General features: G+C 53.2%; 2 protein-coding genes across 2 annotated transcripts in view; both read left to right on the forward strand.

The window, feature by feature from the left end:
• Nucleotides 1-4,615: 4,615 nt before the first annotated feature.
• Nucleotides 4,616-13,408, forward strand: LOC308357897 (Fanconi anemia group A protein-like; the record flags this gene model as incomplete). Its single annotated transcript, XM_080827775.1, has 7 exons — nucleotides 4,616-4,619; nucleotides 4,739-4,881; nucleotides 5,015-5,110; nucleotides 6,328-6,401; nucleotides 10,581-10,687; nucleotides 12,547-12,626; nucleotides 13,334-13,408. The coding sequence occupies 7 exons, from the start codon at nucleotides 4,616-4,618 to the stop codon at nucleotides 13,406-13,408; spliced, it is 579 nt and encodes a 192-aa protein (XP_080683901.1).
• A 422-nt stretch (nucleotides 13,409-13,830) lies between these two features.
• LOC308357898 (Fanconi anemia group A protein-like) overlaps nucleotides 13,831-22,226 on the forward strand; it is a 45,376-nt gene continuing 36,980 nt past the window's right edge. Inside the window, exons 1-6 of the mRNA XM_080827776.1 lie at nucleotides 13,831-13,878; nucleotides 16,206-16,318; nucleotides 17,619-17,695; nucleotides 17,964-18,105; nucleotides 18,410-18,543; nucleotides 21,033-21,143. Coding sequence (XP_080683902.1) covers nucleotides 16,228-16,318; nucleotides 17,619-17,695; nucleotides 17,964-18,105; nucleotides 18,410-18,543; nucleotides 21,033-21,143 — 555 coding nt within the window. The 5' untranslated portion in view covers nucleotides 13,831-13,878; nucleotides 16,206-16,227. The remainder of the gene's footprint in view (nucleotides 13,879-16,205; nucleotides 16,319-17,618; nucleotides 17,696-17,963; nucleotides 18,106-18,409; nucleotides 18,544-21,032; nucleotides 21,144-22,226) is intronic.

Genomic DNA, 22,226 nt, shown 5'->3' on the forward strand with positions numbered 1-22,226 from the left:
TCGCGCCCCGAGGACGCCCCGGCTCAGCCGCCCCGACACCGCCCCCCGGGACACCTGCGGCCACGTCCACTCACGGGAACTCGGGTCCAAGCGCACCGCCCGGCCAAAGGTCCAACGGGGCGGCAGCCGCGGGGCTCGTGGCGCCGGTCCCGGCACGAACCGAACCGAACCGTGGATGGATCAGCGACGCGGGTGCGCGCGGTCCGGCGTCTCCCCGGCCTGGGCGTTTCTTCACGACCAGCTCTCGGCCGTTCTCCGCGGGAATGAGGCGCGGGGACGCCGCAGCTTTCTCGGACGCGACGCCGCTTTGGAGCCGCTCGGCGAACCGCAGGCCTTAACGACCTCCTCGCCCGGGTATCCCGCGCCCTCCCCGCTCTGCCACCCCGGACACCGCGCCGCCGCCGCTCCCAACATGGCCGCGGGGCGGGGCCTCCGGCGGGGGTGTGGCCGGGAGCCGCTAGCCAATGGGGCGGCGGCGGGGGCGCAGAAAACGGGGAGGGCGCGCAGGCCGCAGCCAATGGGGAGGCGGCGCGGGCCGTTCGCCGGGAGCCGCCGCGGGAGGCCGCATTCCCGCCATGTCGGACCCGCGCGCGCCGGACGCGGCCTCGGGCTCCGGCTCGGGCTCCGGCTCGGGCTCGGGGTTCGGCGGCCGCAGGAGGACCTGGACCGAGCTGCTGGGTAAGAGGGCGCCGGGGGGGGGTGGTGCCGGGCCCGGAGACCCCCTTCGCGCCGCAGCCTCCGCCGGCGCGGTCCCCGGCCCCTGCGCCCCCGTGCCCTCTCCCGAAACCCAGTCGTCGTCCCGCCGGCCCCTGGGCACCGGCGGGGCTGGCCACCGGCCGGCCGGACGTGCAGGGACAGGTCGTACGGGCCGGGGGCAGAAGGTGCAGCGTGGGCCTGCCGCAGGGCGGGAGCGCGGCTCAGCCCCAGAGCCCGGGGCCTCAGGGCCAGGCTGTGCCGCGGGGCGCGGGCGCGGTGCTGTGGGCGGACCAGACCCCACTGGGCTTCCTCGGCTGTGGCCAGCGTGTCCCGCTGCCAGGCGGCCCGCGCGCACGCGTGTGTCTCGGGGCCGGCCGGCGGGACCGCCCTCGTTCCCGCGATGAGCCGGTATGAGTGAGGTCCGGTGGCGTGAGGTCCGGAGCCCACGACCCAGGAGGAATTCTTGACACGGCTTCGGTGCACAACGGCGGTGTATTCAGGCGCGGGGACAGGGCCCGTGGGCAGACAGGGCTGCGGCCCGGTGACCCGAGGAGTGGCGGACGTTATCCTCGGGAGCTGGGGAGCTGAGGACAAAGCGGGTGTTCGGAAGCGCCGGCGTGCGGCGAGAAGGCTGTCCGAGTGTTGGAGGCCGGCAGTGCTGTGCTTGTCCTCTGGGAGCTTTCTGGTGGAATGTCACCTTCCCGCCCTCGCACGGGCGCGCCAGGGAGCTCTGGGGTTGGAACGAGTTCCGCTTGGCGTACAGCTCCTTTCCTCCGGGCCTCCCCCGGTCTTGCGGGGGGCAGGCAGTGTCAGGGCTTCCGGAACTGAGCTGCGGGTCTTTGGAAGCTAGGCTGTCGGTGAGAAAGCCTCCTCCTCCTAAATCACTAGGACATTTGTGAACCGAGGGAGACTCCGGCCTTGGGGGACTGTGATCTCTACGGGCTAACTCTTTGCTCTTCCTTTAGGGCAGCCAGGAGCGCCTGAGGACTGTCACATAGAGCCCATGGGGGGTGGGGTTGCGGGGTGTCCCCTTCTGCTTTGTCCTCAGCTAGCCTTTTGCTCGCTCATCAGGGACACTGGCGGAGGCCTCGGTCCCTTCCTGCAGGAAATGGGCTTCGATCCGGAATGCACAGGAGTCCCGTGGAGACACCGGGTCCCCGGGGTGCCTCTCTACAGGTCTGGAATGTTTCCGAGTCCGCTGGAGGGAGGGTTTCAGGAGTGCTCTGATGTGTGCACCTGATTTCCCTACAGCGGGAAGGGTCGGGAGGCAGCTGCCGCGTCCTGGAAGGGAGCACGAGCTCCGGGAATCAGCCGCGCGCCTCCTGAGACGCCATCTGAACCTGAAGGACCTTCTGGATGAGGTAAGACTTGGCTGGCCCCAGCCGAGGCCCATCTACACAAAGAGACACCCGGAAAGCCCCCGAGCTTCTGGGAGAAGCATCCGCTCAGTGTCGACCAGGTGAGAAAGAGACCGTCAGCATTTATCTTTTGGGACATGAAGTAAGTTTAGAGTGAATGTAGTTCCTCTGAGAAAGCTTTGGCGAGTTTCACTTTTTAAAAATGTTTATTCAGGGCACCTGGGTGGCTCAGTCCATGAACCGTCTGCCTTTGGCTCAGGCCGTGATCCCGGGCTCCCAGGATCAAGCCCCTCATTGGGCTCCCTGCTCTGGGGGAGGTCTGCTTCTCCCCCTTCCCTCTGCCCCTCCCCCAGACAGATTGTTTGATGCACACACAGCTTGAATTTTGACTAGAGTTCTTTGTGTTTGGTTTCTAGGTAGAAGGTTCTGCATGTAGAACTCTGTGTCTCGATCAGTTGCTGGATCCCGAGGCCTCTGCTGGTCTTTCTAGGTCATTCATAGGTAAGACAGAGCTCAGCTTTCTGAACACATACAGTTACGGAACAGCTTTCTGTAAAGTGACCTGGACCAGCTTGGGGCGCATTATAAGGCTGTTATCTAAAAACAATGTTTGAGGGACGCTTGGGTGGCTCATTTGGTTGAGCGGCTGCCTTCAGCCCAGGTCATGATCTCAGCGTCCTGGGATCGAGCCTGGGATCGGGCTCCTTGCTTGGTGGGAAGCCTACTTCTCCCTCTGCTTCTGCCTGTGTGCGCGTGCGCTCTCTCTCTCTCTCTCTGACAAAATAAAAAATCTTAAAAAAAAAAAAAAAAAGCAGTGTTTGACTCAACGTGGGACTCAGAAGCAGGAGGAGCCAAAGTGTCCCTTGGAAAAACATGAGACTGTAATGTGTACCTCATTTATGCAGGTGAGGAAAACAGGTTGTGCTAGATCGGAGAGAGCAGGTGGGAAGCCAGAAGGATAGGGTTGGGAGTATTTCAGGACATTTCAGTTTGAGAACGACATCAGGGAAGTTCTGTGGAATAACAAATCAGTTATTTTCTGGACATTCACATTTTTATTATGAAATGACTGTCATTTCGGTATGGTATGAACTAATCCACTAATTTGTCTAAAGTATCGACTAAAATAACTGTAAACAGACTCACCTTGAGCCCTGATCACTACAGGTCTTTGGTGGATCATACTGATTTTCACTGCCCTGTGTTTGAATTTCACGTCTCAGTGTCACCATTCTGGGGAACCAGGCTCAGCCACACACTTTTTTTTTTTTTTTTTTAAAGATTTTTATTTATTTATTTGACAGAGAGACAGCCAGAGAGGGCACACAAGCAGGAGAATGGGAGAGGGAGAAGCAGGCTTCCTGCTGAGCAGAGACCCTGATGCGGGGCTGGATCCCGGGACCCTGGGATCATGACCTGACCCGAAGGCAGATGCTTAACCAGCTGAGCCACCCAGGCGTCCCACTCTGTCCATTTCTTAATGGAATTTTTTTTTTGGTGTTAAGTTGAAGTTCTTTATGTATTTTGGGTATTAACCCCTTATCAGATATGTCATTTATAAATATCTTTTCCCATTCAGTAAATAGCCTTTTTGTTTGATTGATGGTTTCCTTCACTGTGGAAAAATAATGCCTAGAAATCAACATTTTCTCCCTTTCTACCATGAATAATTTTTTTTTTTAAATACCCTTTTAAAAAAGATTTTTATTTATTTATTTATTTGACAGAGATCACAGGTAGGCAGAGGGGCAGGCAGAGAGAGAGAGAGGTGGGGAAGCAGGCTCCCCGCTGAGCAGAGAGCCCGATGTGGGGCTCGATCCCAGGACCCTGGGATCATGACCTGGGCTGAAGGCAGAGGCTTTAACCCACTGAGCCACCCAGATGCCCCCATGAATAATTTCTTGACCCCAGTAGTTGATAATTTCTAATATTGTCGTTTGGAATCTTTGTAAGTATTATTGTTTTAATTTACATATTGGTATGCGTTTTCAGGGCTCTGAAGATAATGGGCATGCGATAGCATTTCCTTTTCATTTAAAACAAAAAACAAAACCTCAGTTTTGGAAGTCAATTAAATTAGAAAGCTATTTTCAGGACGCCTGGGTGGCTCAGTGGGTTAAAGCCTTTGCCTTCAGCTCCGGTCTTGATCCTGGGTCCTGGGATAGAACCTGGCATTGGGCTCTCTGCTCAGCCGGGAGCCTGCTTCCTCCTCTCTCTCTCTGTGCCTGCCTCTGTGTCTGCTTGTGATCTCTGTCAAATGAATAAAATCTTTTTTTTTTTTTAATAAATAAAATCTTTAAAAAAAATTAGAAAGCTATGTGCTTGTGGGCATTATCTGTTTTCGGGCTGTTCAGCATTCTTTATTATTATATTTTAAGATTTTTTTGACAGAAAGACACAGCGAGAGGGAACAGAAGCAGGGTGGTGGAGAGGGAGAAGCAGGGTTCCCCACGAGCAGGAAGCCGGAACGGGGCTCGATCCCAGGACCCTGGGATCGAGGCCTGAGCCGAAGGCAAATGCTTAACGACTGAGCCCCCCTCCGCGCCCCGATTCCTTCCTTCATGGGTCGTGGACCAGGGGCTGGGTGCTCAGGAGGCTGGTAGCTACAGCTGAAAAGGCTTTTTAAGGCCCAGGTCTTCTGTTTTAGACGCAGTTTGTCTCAGGGTTTTTGTTCTGTCTTTAAGGCTCTGCTTTACGGGATCAAGCCTCGAAACTGGGTGTCCCAGTGGCTGTGCTGTCCAGCCGGACAGTGGTGTCCAGCATCGTGCAGATCTGTGCGTCCAGTGGCGAGCCCTCCCCCAAGGTGCTGCTGAACGCAGAGCAGAGGGTAAGATGGCGGCGCCGGGGGCTAATGGTGCTTACTCGTTACTTCCGAGCTGTTTGGGGTAATAGGACATTCCTTAAATACTGTTTCAGGTACTTTATTTTTTGCTTTTTTAAGATTTAATCTCTCTTTTCAGAAGAAACTGTCTTCCTTGTTGGAGGTGGCTCAGTATTTATTAGCTCATAGTATGTTCTCTCGTCTCTCCTTCTGTCAAGAGCTATGCGAAGTCCAGGTAAAAATCTGACGTTGCGGCTCTGCCTCTAGGGGCTTCTCAGGCAGTCTTGTGTTGAGCGGAGACAACAGAGTCCCAGCATGTTCTTAGGGATTCCACCAAGCACCTCATTAATCACGGGTGGGAGGGGAGGCATTCAGCTCTTGTCTCTGTGGGTGGGGAAAAAGTGCCTTCAGTTACCGTATATGTCAGTATTCACCCATCATTAGTAATGTTTATCAGACTGTGCCACAGAAACATTGTCTCTCTTCTTAGATATAATTATGAACAATTTTCCATGGTAGTATAGTAAATTAGAAAATTATAATTAAAAAATAATTTTTATTCTGTTTTGAAGCATTTTGAATTCAGTAGGTTTACAGATTTTTGAGTAGTTGGAAGTACTCAAGGTAACTGGTTATTAAATGAGATCAGTAAGAATATAGAGAAAGGACAGGACAACCCAGGTGATGGTGCGTTCATGGTTTTCCCCCCATTCTTTTATCCAGCATACATGACGTATGTGTCTGTAGTTGTGTCAGTGTTGCTGTGGTCCCTGTGCTCGCTGGCAGCTGTGTAGTTGGAGGGAGGGCAGACAAATGCCCGTGAATTGCCATGACGTAGGTGTCCACAGATGTGCAGTGAAGAGTGGATGGCTGCTTGGTTGGTGGCTAGGAAAGGCTTTGTAAGAGAGCTGGCAGCTGCACGGGGTGTGAAGGAGGAGTGCCGTTTTGTTGGGTGAAGGAGAGCTGGACAAAGTAGGCCGTGGGACACAGGAGACTTGAGCAAGATGGCCTGGGGACAGGGGCAAGGGTGCTGTGGTGCAGACGGGGGAGCTCGCTGGGACAGAGAACAAGAGACACGGAAACCGGGTTGTAAGGGTCCTGTGCTGTGTCCAAGAGTCTCTGCCTTTGTTCTGAGAGCTGCAAAGAGCCACCAAAGGGTCCAAAGGAGAAAGGAGGTTGCCATGTCCAGTTTGTACTGTGGAATCTCGTATTGGCCAAAGGGGAGAAAGTCCTGGAAGCAGGTGACACTAGGGACTGGACAGGGTGCTGGGGGTTGGGGAGGTGAAGAGTGGGAGTAGTAAGTCTGAAGCCACAGTGACCATGTACGTGTTTGGGGCTGTGCCTGTCACTCCACCCCAGTTGTCCGTAGGGTCCAGGAGTTCTGTGTATGGGCTCTGCATTTTGTAGGAAAATGTGTGCACGAAAGACACGTACTACTCTTACTTTCTTCAGAATTCTTTATTGCTTGAAGCTGTGTGGCGTCTTCACGTACAGAACATTGTGAGCCTCCCGGAGCTGTGGGAAAGGTAGTGTACCAGTGATTATTTTACCTTACCTTAGTATCATAGGACTTATTTTTTGTGATCTAGTGTATTATGACTTATTTATAAATCAAAGTCAAAAATCACTGAGAGAAACTCTTCATTATTTAAAGAGAACATTTGTTATAGTCAAATTCTTTGTCATGTACAAACTTGGTAATATTTTCTTTGTATAAAATATATCATAGGAGGGATACCCGGGGGACTCAGTGGGTGAAGCATGTGCCTTTGGGTCAGGTCGTGATCCCAGGGTCCTGGGATCGAGTCCCACATCAGGCTCCCTGCTCAGTGGAGAGCCTGCTTCTCCCTCTGCCTGCTGGTCACCCTGCTTGTGCTCGCTCTCTCTCAAATAAATAAAAATCTTTAAAAAATTTTTCTTTTGAAGGGGATGCCTGGCTGGCTCAGTTGGAAGAGCATAAGACTTGATTTTAGGGTTTTGAGTTTGAGACCCGTGTTGGGTATAGAGATTACTATAAAAAATAAAATAAACTTCTTACCTAGAAAAAAAAATTATTGGGCGCCTGGGTGGCTCAGTGGGTTAAGCCGCTGCCTTCGGCTCAGGTCATGATCTCAGGGTCCTGGGATCGAGTCCCGCATCGGGTTCTCTGCTCAGCAGGGAGCCTGCTTCCCTCTCTCTCTCTCTGCCTGCCTCTCTGCCTACTTGTGATCTCTCTCTGTCAAATAAATAAATAAAATCTTTAAAAAAAAAAAAAAAATTATTGTTGAAGATTTTATTTGAGAGAGAGAATGAGAAAGAGAACGACATGGGGGAGGGTCAGAGGGAGAAACAGACTCCCCACTGAGCAGGGATCCCTGTGTAGGCCTCGAACCTGGGACTCCAGGAAGATTACATGAGCCAAAGGCAGTTGTCTAACCAACTGAGCCACCCAGGCACCCTGAAAGGAATTTTTTTTTTTTTAAGATTTATTTATTTGTCAGAGAACATGAGAGAGACAGAGAGAGTGCACACACACAAGCAGGGGGAGTGGCAGGCAGAGGGAGAGGGAGACTCCCTGCTGAGCAAGGAGCTGGAGGTGGGACTTGATCCCGGGACCCTGGGATCATGACCTGAGATGAAGGCGGCAGCTTAACTCACTGAGCCACCCAGCTGCCCCCCATAGAAAATTTAAAAAAAAAATTTAAAAAGAGATGTTCAGATAAATATGGTTGATAGAATGTGTGTATGTACTTTTATTTCCTCATGAAGTCCCATCAAGAGTAAGGAAAGTCACTTGATTCAAAGATAACCGCTTACAGAGGGCAGTAGAAGGGAAGAGAGGAGAAGCAGTTTGGGAAGCAGAAGGCAGATAGACCTGTGATAAACGACCTAGGAGGCTTGAGATAGACTTGCCCTAAGCCAGCGGTGTGGTACTCAGTCTGTTCCTAAAGGACTGCAGGGTGGGAGAGCTAAGCATCCCTGCCGGAAGGTGGAGGAGGGTGACTCAGTATCTCTGAACGCACACAGAGGAGGCCTTGGGAGCTCTGGCCTGCCATGCTCTCGGCAGCCAGGCAGAAAGCCAGAGATGGGTATATTTGTCATCAGGTCAGGAAAAACTGAGTGTCTAATTTGGGGAACCCGGAAGCACTGTTGAAAAGTCTGTGTTGAAATCAGTGGCATCGTGACACGTGGGTCACATCTCGATTTGAAAAGTTGGGTCTTCACCTTAGACCAAAAAAATTCTAGGTAAATCACAGGGGGAAAATGAGATTATGAAAGTACTAGAAGAAATCACGGAAGATGACCCTATAATCTTGGAGCAGGAAAGGTCTAACTAAGATATAAGGCCCAGGACTTAGGCTGACAAATTTTAACTATGAAAAACACTTTTCTTGACCCATGCACCTGGGCATAGGGGGATTTAAACAGGCGTCCAGATTGGAAGGGGAAGAGCGACGCTGTCTGCAGAGGACCGCGTCTTGCGTATCAAATAGCATAAGGAACCCCTACTGAGAAGTATTAGCGCGTCAGCAACTTTAGCAAGGTTGCAGGAAACAACCCTGCAGGAATCAGTTTTGTTTTTTTTTTTTAAGATTTTATTTATTTATTAGAGAGATGGAGAGAGAACACAAGTAGGCAGAGGGAGAGGGAGAAGGAGGCTCTCCACTGAGCAGAGAGTCCGATGCGGGGCTCGATCCCAGGACCCTGGGATCATGACCTGAGCCGAAGGCAGCCGCCCAACTGACTGACCCATCCAGGTGCCCCTCAGTTGTGTTTTTATACAAGAACGTGAACAATCTGAAAAGGAAGTTAAAATTTCATTCGGGCCCCTGGCTTTAAGAGCTAGAGAAACAGACGTTCCCTGCTCATGGACTGGAACACCTGATATTGTTAGGAGGGCAGCATCCCCCCCTCCCGCCCCGACTGATGCATGCGGTTTGAGCTCCATCAAAACCTAACTTGGCTTTTTTTCATACATGGACAAGCTGATTCCGATACTGAAGTGGAGGTGCAGGGGGCCCTGAGTAGCCAAAAATCCTTCAGAGAGAACAACAACATTGGGGGGTCCCAGGTCCTGTTTTCAGAACTTACTATAGAGCTGGCCTGTGGTGCTGGCCTAAGGGTAGACCTAGAGCAGTGGACCAGGATTTCCAGTCCAAATGTAAAGCTCTACATTTCTGTCACTGATTTTTTTTTTAAAGATTTTAATTAGTTATTAGACGGCACAAGCAGGGGGAGCAGCAGGCTCCCCGCTAAGCAGGGAGCCCAATTCGGGGCTCCATCCCAGGACCCTGGGATCATGACCTGAGCTGAAGGCAGATGCTTAACTGAGCCACCCAGGTGTGCCCATCATTAGTCTTTTTAAAGCTTCATTTACTTATTTTAGAGAGCACAAGCAGGAGGGGCAGAGGGAGACAGAGAATCCCAAGCAGGCTCCATATTGAATGCGGAGCTTGAAGCAGGGCTCGATCTCACAATCCTGAGCTCATGACCAAGAGTTGGATGCTTAACCCACTGAGCCACTAGATGCCCTGTCAGTTGATTTCTGACAAGGGTGCCAAGACATCGAATGGGGGGAAATGGTCCGTTTTACAAATGGTATTGGGACAACTGGACATATACATGCAAAAGAATGAAGTCAGACCCATGCTCCACACCACACGCAGCAACTAAGTCATCGTGCATCCAAGACCTCGACGTGAGAGCTAAAGCCCTAAAACCTCTAGAATAAAATCTAGGGTTACATCTGCATGAGCTTGGATTAGGCGGTTGTTTCCTGGACAGGATGCCTGAAACTCGTGCAACAATAGGAAATGTAGAAGGAAAATTAATGCTTCGCCAAGTCATAAAACTTGTGTGTGTCAACAGTTAAGACCATGAAAAGACAGTCCATAGAATGGAAGACATTTTTTGCAAATCACGTATCTGATAATCTGGTATCTAGAATAAAGAACTCTTGTAGTTCAACGATAAAAAGACAGTTTAATTACAAATGGACTAAGGATTTCAATAGACACTTCTCCAGAGAGGGTACACATAGGCCAAGCACGGGAAAAGGTGCCAGACGTCGTTGGCCCCAGAACAGTGCATGTCTGTCAGGTGAGAACCCCCCCACCCCACTGCTCCTGCTTCCAGATCCAGGCTCCCCAGATGGTTCTGTATGGCTGAGGCCCTTGACCAACGTCTGTCCTGTGACAGCCTAAAATTGCTGTTTTCTTTCTTTCTGGTTATTTTATTTCTTTCTGATTATTTTCTTTTTTTTCCCCAAGTAGTAGTCAGCTATTCCAGTTATGCTCTTTTTTTTTTTTTTTTAAAGATTTTATTTTATTTATATATTTGTCAGAGAGAGCGAGCACAAGCAGACAGAGTGGCAGGCAGAGGCAGAGGGAGAAGCAGGCTCCCCGCTGAGCAAGGAGCCCGATGCGGGACTCGATCCCAGGATGCTGGGATCATGACCTGAGCTGAAGGCAGCCGCTCAACCAGCTGAGCCACCCAAGCGTCCCTCCAGTTATGCTCTTTAAAAATAATTCTTTTTAATGCCAGTAGCAGCTTCCCCGCCAGCTCTTGGGTGTCAGTGGCCCTCTCGTGACTTCAGGGGACGGCCCAGGGGGCTGCCAGCTGGTTCTCAGTGCTTAGGCTTCCTAGTGAAGTTCATGTGGAAGAAGAGGGCCTGATGGATACGGGACGGTGGTGAGCCCGGGGTGAGCTGTGTGCTTTGTCCCTAGTCATGCCGACACTCAGTCCACGGTTGCGTGGCTCTTCAGGGACCTGTGCCTTCTGTGTGAGCAGATGGAAACTCAGCACACTGACATCGCCCAGACTATGCTTTCTGGTAAGTGCACACCAGGGGCAGGTTCATGGCAAAGTTGAGGTCCATGGGTATGCTTTCTGCTGCGAGAGTCTGTGGGACATGGGCAGCCCCACCCTAGCCTAGGAATTGGGAATGGAATGGGACCTGCTACATGGGTCTGCTTACCCCTGAATGGTGTGCAAGCTTTGATACAGTCCGTCAGTTGCCCCATTGTGTTTGGGGGCCTATCGCTGGTGTGTTTAAAATATGCAGATTATGACCTGCTGAATTGGGAAGCACAACCACCCACATGGGATTGTCCGTAGCTCCCTCAGCACTCAAGCTCCCCCTTCCGGGAAAAGAAAGCCCCCAGAGCCGTGTTAATTGGAGGTGCGGCTTCAGGGCACTCACGGAGAGAAGTCAAGTCACAGGAATTTGTACGTTCAGATCCCAGAACAGGAGGGTGCGGGGAGCTGGGAAGTCCCCGAGCGAGGTGGAGACAGAGCAGGCACCTGCTACTTGTACGGTGGGGGCCTGAGGCCACTGGCTTTCTGTGGACTCCATTCTAAGCAGTTATTTTAAAGATTTTATTTATTTATTTATTTATTTGTCAGAAAGAGAGAGAGAGCACCCACAAGCAGGCAGAGGTGGAGAGAGAAGCAGGCTCCCCGCCGAGCAAGGAGCCCGATGCGGGACTCGATCCCAGAACCCCGGGATCATGACCCGAGCCGAAGGCAGTGGCTTAACTGACTGAGCCACCCAGGCCTCCCTCTAAGCAGTTATTTTAAAACGTGCTCAGGAATAGCGAAGTAGGAACTGTGGCAAGCGTGCTGAGCTCACGGCCTGATCTATACGTCAGACTTGGGTGAGAGCAGGGGCGCCGTGCTGTCCTGGACAGCAGCTCAGAGTGGCTGTCGCTTGTCACACTTTTTTTTCTGGGTGCATTTCCCTTAGAGTGGGCCCTGTCCCTGGCTCCTCTCTGAGCCAGCAGGTCCTGGCCATTGCCAGGAATGTCTGAAGGACAAAAGGTACAAATAGAAAATTAGATGAGAAGTGGAATGTTCCATACAGGTAGCCTATGAATTTTTTTTACATTGCAGAAGAGGTGTTCCTTTTTCCTAAAACTTTCTTGGTGATGGATGTGAGCTCCTTATAAGTTCCCGAGTCTAGACTCAGAGTTTAAGTTTAAATTGAAGATGAGACAAAAAATCTTCTAATCTTTTCAGAAAGTAGGAGTCTGTTTCCTGTGTTGTTCCCCAGAATGTAGTGCTTCTGGTCCTTCTACAACTGGCCTTGCATTATTTGTTTAGGAGATTGGCTGGAGAGACAATCCACAGGGAAACTTAGATGCTTTTTTTTTTTTTTTTAAGATTTTATATATTTATTTGACACAGAGAGAGGGATCACAAGTAGGCAGAGAGGCAGAGAGGGGGAAGCAGACTGCCCGCTGGGCAGAGAGCCTGATGCAGGGCTCGATCCCAGGACCCTGAGATCATGACCTGAGCCAAAGGCAGAGGCTTTAACCCACTGAGCCACCCAGGTGCCCCCCTCCCTTTTTTTAACGTGATCTTTACACCCAGCATGGGGCTCAGACTTAACACCCCTGAGGTCAAGCGTCACCCACTCCACCGCCTGAGACAGCCAGGCCTCCCCAGATACTTTGTTTTAGAGAAAAAATCCTTCCCATAAACTCGATTTTGAGTATTTCCCTTTCAAATAGAGCAGCGAGAAGCAAAGTCTGGTTCAGGAAGGTTTGGGGTGGTTGGGCCAGTGAAGGCATGTGTGTGGGGAGTGGAGCCGGAAGAACAGACATGAGTGCGCACCCTTCCAGGTGTGGGGAGGTCGGTGCTCTGCGTGATCCGTGGTGTGCATGTCCGTCCTTGGGTTTTGTGGTTTTTCAGATTTTGTGCAGTTGTTTGTTTTGAGAGGATTTCAGAAAAACTCGGATCTCAGAGGTGTGGAGCCTGCACACGTGGCCCGGGTAAGAAAGTCAGATGGAGAGTCTGGAATTGGCTTGTGACGAAAATGGAAGTTCTTAGACCAATGACCCCACATGCGTCTATAAGCTTTTTTTTTTTTTTAAGATTTTATTAGAGAGCACAAGTGGCCAGGAGGAGTCGGGGGAAGGGGCAGAGGGAGAGGAAGAACACAATGGATGACATGGGGCTCGATCCCAGGATCCTGGGATCATGACCTGAGCTGAAGGCAGACGCGTAATGACTGAGCCCCCCAGGCGCCCCTCATCTGTGAGCTTTGATGGGAGATCTGTGCTGTTATTTCCCTGAGGTGCTCCCCTAGTGCCATTACTCCCTGCGTCTAGTGGATGTGAGGAAATGGAACAAAGCAGGGATGTCTCCCGCCATTTTCTGGTTTCCAAAGTTCCTGCGGTTGAAAGCCTTCAGCACGTCCCAGAATTGCAGAGCTTTTTAGCAGCAGAACTCTGTGCAGCCCCCGTAAGCCCTAGGCCGTGGGAGGCCGGCAGGGTGAGGCCGGGGCCCGGGGCCACGCTGAGAGAGGTCCTGGGGATCACGGCGGATCCTTGCAGGAAGTCTGCCTTTTGCTCTGTTGGGTCTCCCCCGTGTCGGGCTGTGCGTGGAGGCACTTTCTCATTTTCCTGTAGGGTGACCGCTTGTTTCCCTGGGCAGCACCCCAAGGTGAATAACCGTGGCCCGTGTTCTGCTTTGACAGGTCGCGGTGACCGTGCTGCAGAGGATGCTGGTTTGTGAGTTGTCTGTGCCGAGCCCCAGGCTGGGCAACAGCTAGTTGGCTAATCAAGGGTTCCCAGGGCTTCCTGCCTTTCCACTTCAAGTACTCACCCGAACTTACCCTCGACTGTCCGTCCTGCTTTCAGCTGTCGGTGGCTTTGCGTTTAATGTCGGGAGCCATGAATGACAACCAGTTAACAGTTAACTAGGGAAGCATTTTATTGCTTCCGACATTTGATGGATTTAAAAGGCTTAAGTCTTTGGTACCATTGGATTGTTTGGGGGACCTGTACTCTTGGGGGGTGTAAGAGGCTGACGGGGTCTCTTAACTGGAAATTGAGGAGCTTCCATTTCTCAAAGACTCATTACCTGATTTGTCCGGAAGTAGCTGGTCAGGGGTCATTTTTGGTGGATTGTGAGGCTGAACTGTTGTGTTTTCTGTTACTGCCACCTGTCATCAGACGCTCTTGAGGCATTGGCCACCGGGCTGCAGGACGAATCCCCAGAGTACAGGACAGTGAAGAACTGGTAAGTCCTGCGGGCAGGCCTGCTGGGCTTGCATAGACCTTCTCTTGAAGGTCCAGGCGTCTGAACCACTCCTGGAGCCTCAGCGGCTGGCTGCTGCTCATGGTTCTCTGCCCCTGGGACAGCGTCCAGGGAGGACGCCCGCTGGAGAGCGCTGGGAGCCCTCGGGCCCACCTGCTGCTTCTGAAGATGAGGCGGGAGGCCAGCCGGCCCCCTTCCGCCTGAACCCTCTGTCACCTGGGTGTCTGTACTCCTGGTGTGAGCCCAGATTCCCACCCAGGGCACCCCTGGAGCAACCTTCTCACTGGGCTCTCCCACTGTGCCAGTGCCCCATGCCCTCTCCTCCACAGGAAACTTCTCTGCTCCCCAGGGCTGGTGCTCACACGTCCCCGTGGTCACGATTTTGCCACATTAGCTTTCTCTCTGCGTGGCTCTGTGGAGCCACACATTAGGATTGGTTGTTGGGGGGTCGGGTTTGCTCCACAGTAATGGGGGAGGCTGGCCTGGAAGCTGGTTCTCTCCTGGGAACCCAGGAGAGTTTTCCCACATTCCAGGCCTTGCAAATCCCTCCAGCCTCTCACTGCTCTGCCTCGATTGCCTGTGTTCCAGTTGCTCTAGCGAGCCGGAACGTGCCGCACGGCGCTTGCACTGATCATCCAGCGTGGCTCTGTCTCTCAGTTTTATGCATTTTTATAACTGGATCGCTCAAACTCATGTCCTGAGAATCAGAGAATGACCATGGATGTGTTTGTTTCTTTTTAAATTTCCTTTTTTTTTTAAAGTCTTTTTTTTTTTTTTAAGATTTTATTTATTTATTTGACAGAGATCACAAGTACGCAGAGAGGCGGGCGGGGGCGGGGAAGCAGGCTCCCCGCTGAGCAGAGAGCCCGATGTGGGACTCAATCCTAGGACCCTGGGATCATGACCTGAGCCAAAGGCAGAGGCTCAACCCACTGAGCCACCCAGGTGCCCCTTAAATTTCCTTTTTTAAAAAAAGATTGCTCGGGACGCCTGGGTGGCTCAGTGGGTTGAGCGGCTGCCTTCGGCTCAGGTCATGATCCCAGGGTCCTGGGATCGAGTCCCGCATCGGGCTCCTTGCTCAGCAGGGAGCCTGCTTCTCCCTCTGCCTCTGCCTGCCTCTCTCTCTGCCTGTGCTCACTCTCTCTGGCAAAAAAAAAAAAAAAAAAAAAAAAAATTGCTCTATATGAGAGAGAGGGAGTGGGGGGGTGCAGAGGGAGAGTCTCCATCAGACTCTCATGGAGTCCCAGCATAGGGTTCAGTCTCATGACCCCAAGATCATGACCTGAGCCAAAACCAAGAGTCGGACACCTGACCGACTGAGCCACCAGACACCCCTCTTTTTAAGTTTCTTATTAGGTGCCAATATTTACAATAAAACGAGACACTGCCCCACCCCACCCTGGTCTGGATGGCCAGGCTTCCTGGTACATGGGACTCGCATCATGGTTTTGTCTCCTTGGAAGGCCAGCAGGGCCCACGGCTGCCCTTCCTGCCCAGTGTCTCCGTGTGACTCATGTGACAGGAGCTCTTCTCCCTGGGGAACTGGGAAGAGCTTCAGTGACTCTGACCCTGGCTCACTGAAGTGCTCTCAGGGCCCCACTGTCAGGCAGCCCCGAGAGCCTTTGTCCCTCCTGCCGCATCACTGATGTCCTGCCTGCTGTCCTTCCTCTCCCTCCTGGCACGGGAGGTCCTTGGCTTCAGGAACCATTACTGCATCTGAGTCTCTGGATGTCAGGTGCTTTGCGCCAGCCTGGCTATTGCCCTGCTGCCCGTGATCCCCATTTCACAGATGGGCACACTGAGGCTTTGTGAGGTTGGCATGTTTCCAAAGGGAAAGCCTTCCCTTTCTAGCTGTCCTACTCCATGGGCAGCTTCTTCCTTATGGAACCTGTCCTTCTTTGGACTTCTTTGCTTTTATTTATTTATTTATCAGAGAGAGAGGGATAGGGAGAGCACAAGATGGGAGGAGAGGGAGCAGCAGGCTCCCCGCTGAGTTGGGAGGCCGATGTGGGGCTCAATCCTAGGACCCCGAGATCATGACCTGAGCCAAAGACAGATGCTTCACCGACAGAGGTGCCCCCCGACCCCGCCCTGATGCCCTTGGACTTCTTTTCACGTTTGTGGCACAGTGGCCTGGCTGGCGAGTGCTTCAGGGTTATGGGAAGGGCCAGCCTGTGCGCCCCCTGAATTTGGGATTGGGGGCTTCGGGGTGCATGTAACCTTGCTGGACAGCGGCCTTTGATGAGCTCTTGCTGGGGTGTGTGTGTGATGTTGCCGGCCCTGCGGGGACCTCGCTGCTGTGTTGGCAGGTTCGGCGTGTTCTGTGGACACATGTATGGCGGAACGATTTCAGCAGATGTGCCAAAGAGATTTTTCAGTCATACTCTGACTCAGGTGCTAACTCACAAGCCTGTGCTGAGAGGTGGGTTCCTGGACACCCCTTGTTTGCCTCCCTCATGGGAGCGTGGGCCCTGAATGTTAGCGCTGTGATCGCTTTAGACTCGAGGGCACGTGAGTGTCAAATATCCTTTCATTTGAAAGTTGCACATTCTCATAAAGAAAATTCAGAATTAACAAAGTATGGGAAGGAGAACTGTCACCCGTGTCATCATCGAAATAGAAATACATTTAACGTGAAGCCTTTCTTGTGGTCTTTTCTCAATAGATTCTGAGTATCTAGTTATCAGAGTGGATTTCTAGATTCTTCTATGATAAATCCTCTATCATATAAGCACTGATGTGGGGGTTAGGGACCCTGACCCCTGTGCAGTTGAAAATCTGCATATAGCTTTTTTTTTTTTTTAAGATTTTATTTGTTTATTTGTCAGAGAGAGAGCACAAGCAGGCAGAGAGAGAAACAGGCCCCCTGTTGGACAAGGAGCCCAATGTGGAACTCGATCCCAGGACCCTGGGATCATGACCTGGGCCGAAGGCAGAGGCTTAACCCACTGAGCCACCCAGGCATCCCTAGCTTTAGACTTTCCCAGACATAAGTACTAACAGCTTTCCTGTTGAGAACCACTTGATTAATACATATTTTGTATGTGATGTGTGCTGTGTACTATGTTCTTACATTAAAGTAAGTTGGAGCGAAGGAAGTAACGTTCAGACACGATAAGGAAGAGAACACATTGGCAACTGTACCAGATTAAGAAAAAGTGGCATGCGAGTGGACCCACGCATCTCAAGTCCGTCTTGTTCAGGGGGTCAGCTGTAGTTACAGGCTCTTTCCAGAAGTGGTCAATGCCATGTCATGTGCCCACGAGTGTCCTTGGGGTGATGTCACTATCCGTTCGTTCAGTGATGGTGTTTGCAAGTGCTAAGGTTCCTGGGGAAACTGAAATGAACAGCGTGCCCGCCGAGCTCGCTCTGTGTGTGGCACTGTGTCCCCGGGGAGGGTTGTCAGGTAGCACGAGGGGAGCTTCTGGCACTCACCATGGTGCGCTCTGGCCTGCTCCAGCCAGATAGCCTTCCAGCAGCGTCCTCGCTGATGGCTTATCCACCGTTAGAGTTGAAAAGAGCAAAGTTCAACAATTGACGGGTTAGAAAATACAGCAGATATGGTAAGGGGTTAGCAACAAGGACCTGGGCCAAAGACACACCTGATAGCAGAAAACCGTTCACGGACGGAAATGATTGCTAATGATTGAAAAAATGCAAATTAAGACAGCTTTTCATGATGACCGAGTGACATTTTTGTCTGTTTTTACTCCTGAATGAAGTTTCTGATGCCGTTCGGATGCAGAGAGAGTGGAGCTTCGCGAAGACCCACCCTCTGCTCACCACTCTCTACCGCAGGGTGGGTGACGTGCTCCCGGGCTGGCGGCAGCGGCCACAGGGCCCCGGGGCTCCCTTCCAGAGAGGGTGAGGCCGGCAGGCTCCGCAGACCATGGCCACTCCTGCCTAGACCCCTGGGGGCCCAGAGGCTGGACTTGTCACGTGGGCAGAACACCTTCTCCTTGAAAGGAGACCCGTTGCTGCTCACGGGGACCCTGAGGGTGGAGGCAGGTGCGGCTGCCCAAGGAGCGGCTTGTTTCCACAGCCGAGCTGAGGACCTTCTGTTGCAGCTCTTTGCCATACTGTGCCCGGAAGAGCTGCTTGGCCACTTCCAGGAGGTTCTGGAAACACACGAGGTGAACTGGCGGCACGTGCTCTCCTGTGTGTCTACACTGGTGATCTGCCTGCCCGAGGCGCAGCGACTGGTTAAAGGTGCCCTTGGCTGGGAGCCCCCGGCACGTGTATGCGGGTCCTGCTGTTGGTGGCTGAGCCCGCGGGTGGAGGTGGCTGCTGGCTGCTCTGCTCCCTGCGTGAAGGGTGCCCTGGGTCTTCTCGTCCATGCCCTCCATCTGCCTCCCGTGCAGCCGTGTGCCGTTGGTGTTGGATTGTTCCGGGCCCTCATGACCCAGTCTCTTGCACTTGGCGCTGGGCATGCACACGCTCCCACCCAGCGTGCCCTGCCCCCGGCAGCACACAAGTCCTCGTCTGCCAGCTCTCACAGGTCCTTCCCTCCTAGACTGGGTGGCCCGACTGCTGGCCCGTGCGTTTGAGAGCTGCGACCTGGATAGCATGGTCACCGCATTCCTGGTGGCACGTCAGGCTGCGCTGGAGGGCCCCTCCGTGTTCCCATCCTACCCAGAATGGTTCCAGGTGAGCCCCCTACCTCTGGCGGTACGTGCTCGCGGCTAGGCCCCCGGCTCACTGTCACAGGGGCACTCGTGTTCAGTGGTCAGGTCTGTTCTGCCCGCCTCCCCGGGGGCCCCATGCTGCCCTGTCTGGGGGCTGTCCCTCCCGTCGTGGTCGCTGCACCTGCCGGACCGGGTCCCCATGTTGGGGTGCTGTCGGGAAAGCATGAGGACAGTTGTGGCAGGTCTGCGCCGTGTGTGTCCTCATTGGCCCTCCCCTCGGTGGACGCTGCCTCGGTTTCTCGCCCTGTCCATGCTGTGGTGCTCAGACCTGCTGGGGCTGCTGCTGTGGGGACGTCTGTCCACACATCCACTTTGAAGGTTGGGAGAGCGTCAGTCTGGTGGGTGGAGAGCCATCCGAGTCCTTGTAGAGGTTTCAGGTTTGCCTGACGTGCTGCCTGGTGGATGCTTGTGGGGAGCCCACGCTCCCCAGCTCTGAGGGCGGCTGCACCGGCCGAAGCTGCCTTGGCCCAGCCTCTGCCCGCCTGTTGGGGAGGATGGGCAGGCACGGTGTTTGCTCTCATCTCCTCACCCTTGTGTTCCCAGCAATTGCTGCTGGCCCGGGGGCATCCGCTGGATGCTCAGGGGCTCCGCCACGGTTCCCTCGCTGGTCCTAAGAGCCGGCCTGTCTCAGCATGTGGTTTCTTTCCCCAAGACCTGTGTCCAGGTCATTCGGTCCAACCAGGTGTCTCTGGGCCTGGGATTTGCTGAGTTTTTGGGCGACATACGGACGAGAATGCTTCGCATATGTTGCGTTGATGGTGGGGTGTTGTGGGTTTCTTTTTACTTCTGCCTTTTCAGTTTTATTGAGATACAGTTTATAGAAAATGCACGCAATGTAAGTGAGAGGTTGGGTGAGTTTGACAGATGTTTATGTGTATGTTCAGTGTTTGAAGATCTCTTTTAATCTTTGTTTTGAGAATGTTAATGTAAAAAGGCCAACGTGATGACTTTGAATTTGAGCCCTTTGGGGTCCTGAATCCCCGTTCTCAGCTAACCTCAGTGTCCCTGTAACTGTCATTTTCCTGGAGTGACAGTGTGTGCCGCTACAGCCACACATCTGGGGACATGTCTGCCCCTCTGATACTTCCTGTAAACACTTCACAGACACTGCTGTCCTCTGGCAGCTTGTTTCTCGTCCTGTTTCCGGGGTGTCCTGAGGCTCACTCTTGACAGAGTGCGTGTTGCCAAGGGTCCCTAACCCTTCTGTGTAGACAGATGAGACGCAGGGAAATGGTGCCCCTTGTACGTTGGTGGGAGCTGAATGGTGATGTGGGGATGCTCCTGTTTCCATCTGGTGGCTTTTTTTTTTTTTTTTTTTAGTTTTTATTTTATTTTTTTAAAGATTTTATTTATTTGACAGAGATCACAAGCAGGCAGAGAGGCAGGCAGAGAGAGGGGGAAGCAGGCTCCCCGCTGAGCAGAGAGCCCGATGCAGGGCTCGATCCCAGGACCCTGGGACCATGACCTGAGCCGAAGGCAGAGGCTTTAACCCACTGAGCCACCCAGGTGCCCGACCCATTCATTTTTAGTAGCACGTGGAACCTCCATGTGTTAGTGGTTTGTCCAGATTTTTTCTTGTGGTCGACTCCTGGTTTTATAATGTTGTGGAGTTTGTTCTGTCGGTCTTTAGGTTGCTTTCTGGAGCATTTGGGATGATCTGAGTGATCTAGTTGTGTCTGTGGGACAAGGCGAGCCTGGGGTCCTCCTGCCCTACTGCCATCTTCCCTTGACCAAGTGGCTTCTTGTATCTGCACCACTCTCCTGTTGAGAAGAATTCTAACCGGGTTCTGGCATTTCGATGGAGGTGCTGCAGGCCTCCATGCACAGTGGCAGAGGCTGTGGTGTTGTGGTGAGCCGGGCCACGGCAGGACTTCGTGTGGCTGGGTGTTCGGTTCTCGGCAGAGGCTCCTCGCGGCCCTTCAGGGCCGGTGTCCGTTCTGGAATGCCCAGGGGCCCTCAGTTCCTGCAAGGGCCCACTTATATCTTTGTGAGCTGGGCACTTGTGAGTGGGCACTTGTGAGCGGGCACTTGTGAGCTGGGCACTTTCAGGGGCGCCAGGGGCTGCCCTTCTTGGCCCCCTCCCTTGCAGTGACCTTGTCCTCACAGAAGAGTCTGGGAGTTACCGTGGTTCGGAAGTGGCTTTGTCCTGTGGAATGTGTTTATTTGCTGAGGAAATGCCCTGGGAGGGCAGCTAACACACTGTGCTTCTGAGGGCCACCAAGAGCACAGTTACTGTTCCCTGAGGAATGGGGTTTTCATCTTTGCTGTACGTGTTCAGCCCGTCTTCCCAGCCGGGCAGAGCCGTGCACGGTGGGGTTGCTGGGGCCTGCGTGGCTGTTTGCCTTTGGGTGCAGCCGAGCCTGTGTCTGTCGCTACTGCCGTGTCCCTGCGAGGGTGGTGTGGCCCCTCATGGAGCCAGCTGCCTGGCCCTCACCCCGCCTCTCCCTCCAGGCCTCCTTTGGGAACACGAGGGCCTTCCACAGCGGCAGCAAGAAGACACTGGTCTTTCTCTTCAAGTTCCTGTCGGACCTCGTGCCCTTCGAGGCGCCCCGGTACCTGCAGGTGAGCAGTGGCCCACGCTCCCGGGCGTCCCCCCGCTGGCCCCGCTGCGGGCCTCCCCACCAGGTGCTCGCCGCCGCGGGCGCCACGTGGGTGCTACTGACATGCCCAGGGACTGGCCCCTTGTCTGTCCCTGGGGGGCTGTCGGTGACAGCACACAGTCCCTCTGGAGGGCGGGGAGGTCTGTGCTGGCACCTGCTCGGTGGGGGGACGTTGTCGCGGACGAAATGCTACAGGCCCCTGTTCGGTTTTTTAAAGATGTATTATTTATTTATTTTTAGGTAGTTTCAGGTTTTTATTTAAATTCCAGTAAGTTAACATATAAAATAATGTATTTTTCTATTGAAGAAGTACTAGGATATACCCCAAAGTGCCCGTGGCCATTGCTTCCAGACGTGGAAGGCCTTACACCCTCCGATAGGGTTTGCATTTTGAAATATTTTTCTTAAGATTATATTTATTTATTTGACAAAGAGAGAGAGATCACAAGTAGGCAGAGAGGGAGGCAGAGAGAGAGGGGGAAGCAGGCTCCCCGCTGAGCAGAGAGCCCGATGCGGGGCTCGAGCCCAGGACCCTGGGATCATGACCGGAGCCGAAGGCAGAGGCTTTAACCCGCTGAGCCACCCAGGCGCCCCTAGAAACTGATTCTTAATGCTTCTTGTAATTCAGAAATTTCCATGACATTCCAAAGAATACATGTGACCTAAGGGACCAGGAATCCTGTAGAACGTACCATGACCCAGTGAAAGCTCAGGACTCCCAGCCTGCCTTGAGGGCTTGATGCCTCATCTTTCTGGGGCTGGGGCACCCCTGTGTTTGCGCTGCAGGGGAGAGACTGGGGGGAGTGCCAGGCTGCGGAGTGTGAGGGCCAGCTCTGTGCGGGGACCGCGCTGCATGCTCTCCCCGGCCAGGCCCGTGTGGGAAGGAGAGGCCACAGCCGCGTGTAGAGACAGACCCTCAGCTGGGGTTCTGTCTGTCCCAGCTCTGGCGGGAGTCCCTTGGAGTCCGTGGCTCGCTCATCCTCTGAGTTTCCCGCCGCTGGTGTGAGTTCAGGTGGTGGCGGCGAGCTGTTGCTGCCGCCCCAGG

The sequence above is a fragment of the Martes martes genome (genome assembly GCF_963455335.1).
Source record: "Martes martes genome assembly, chromosome: 17".
Taxonomy (NCBI): domain Eukaryota; kingdom Metazoa; phylum Chordata; class Mammalia; order Carnivora; family Mustelidae; genus Martes; species Martes martes.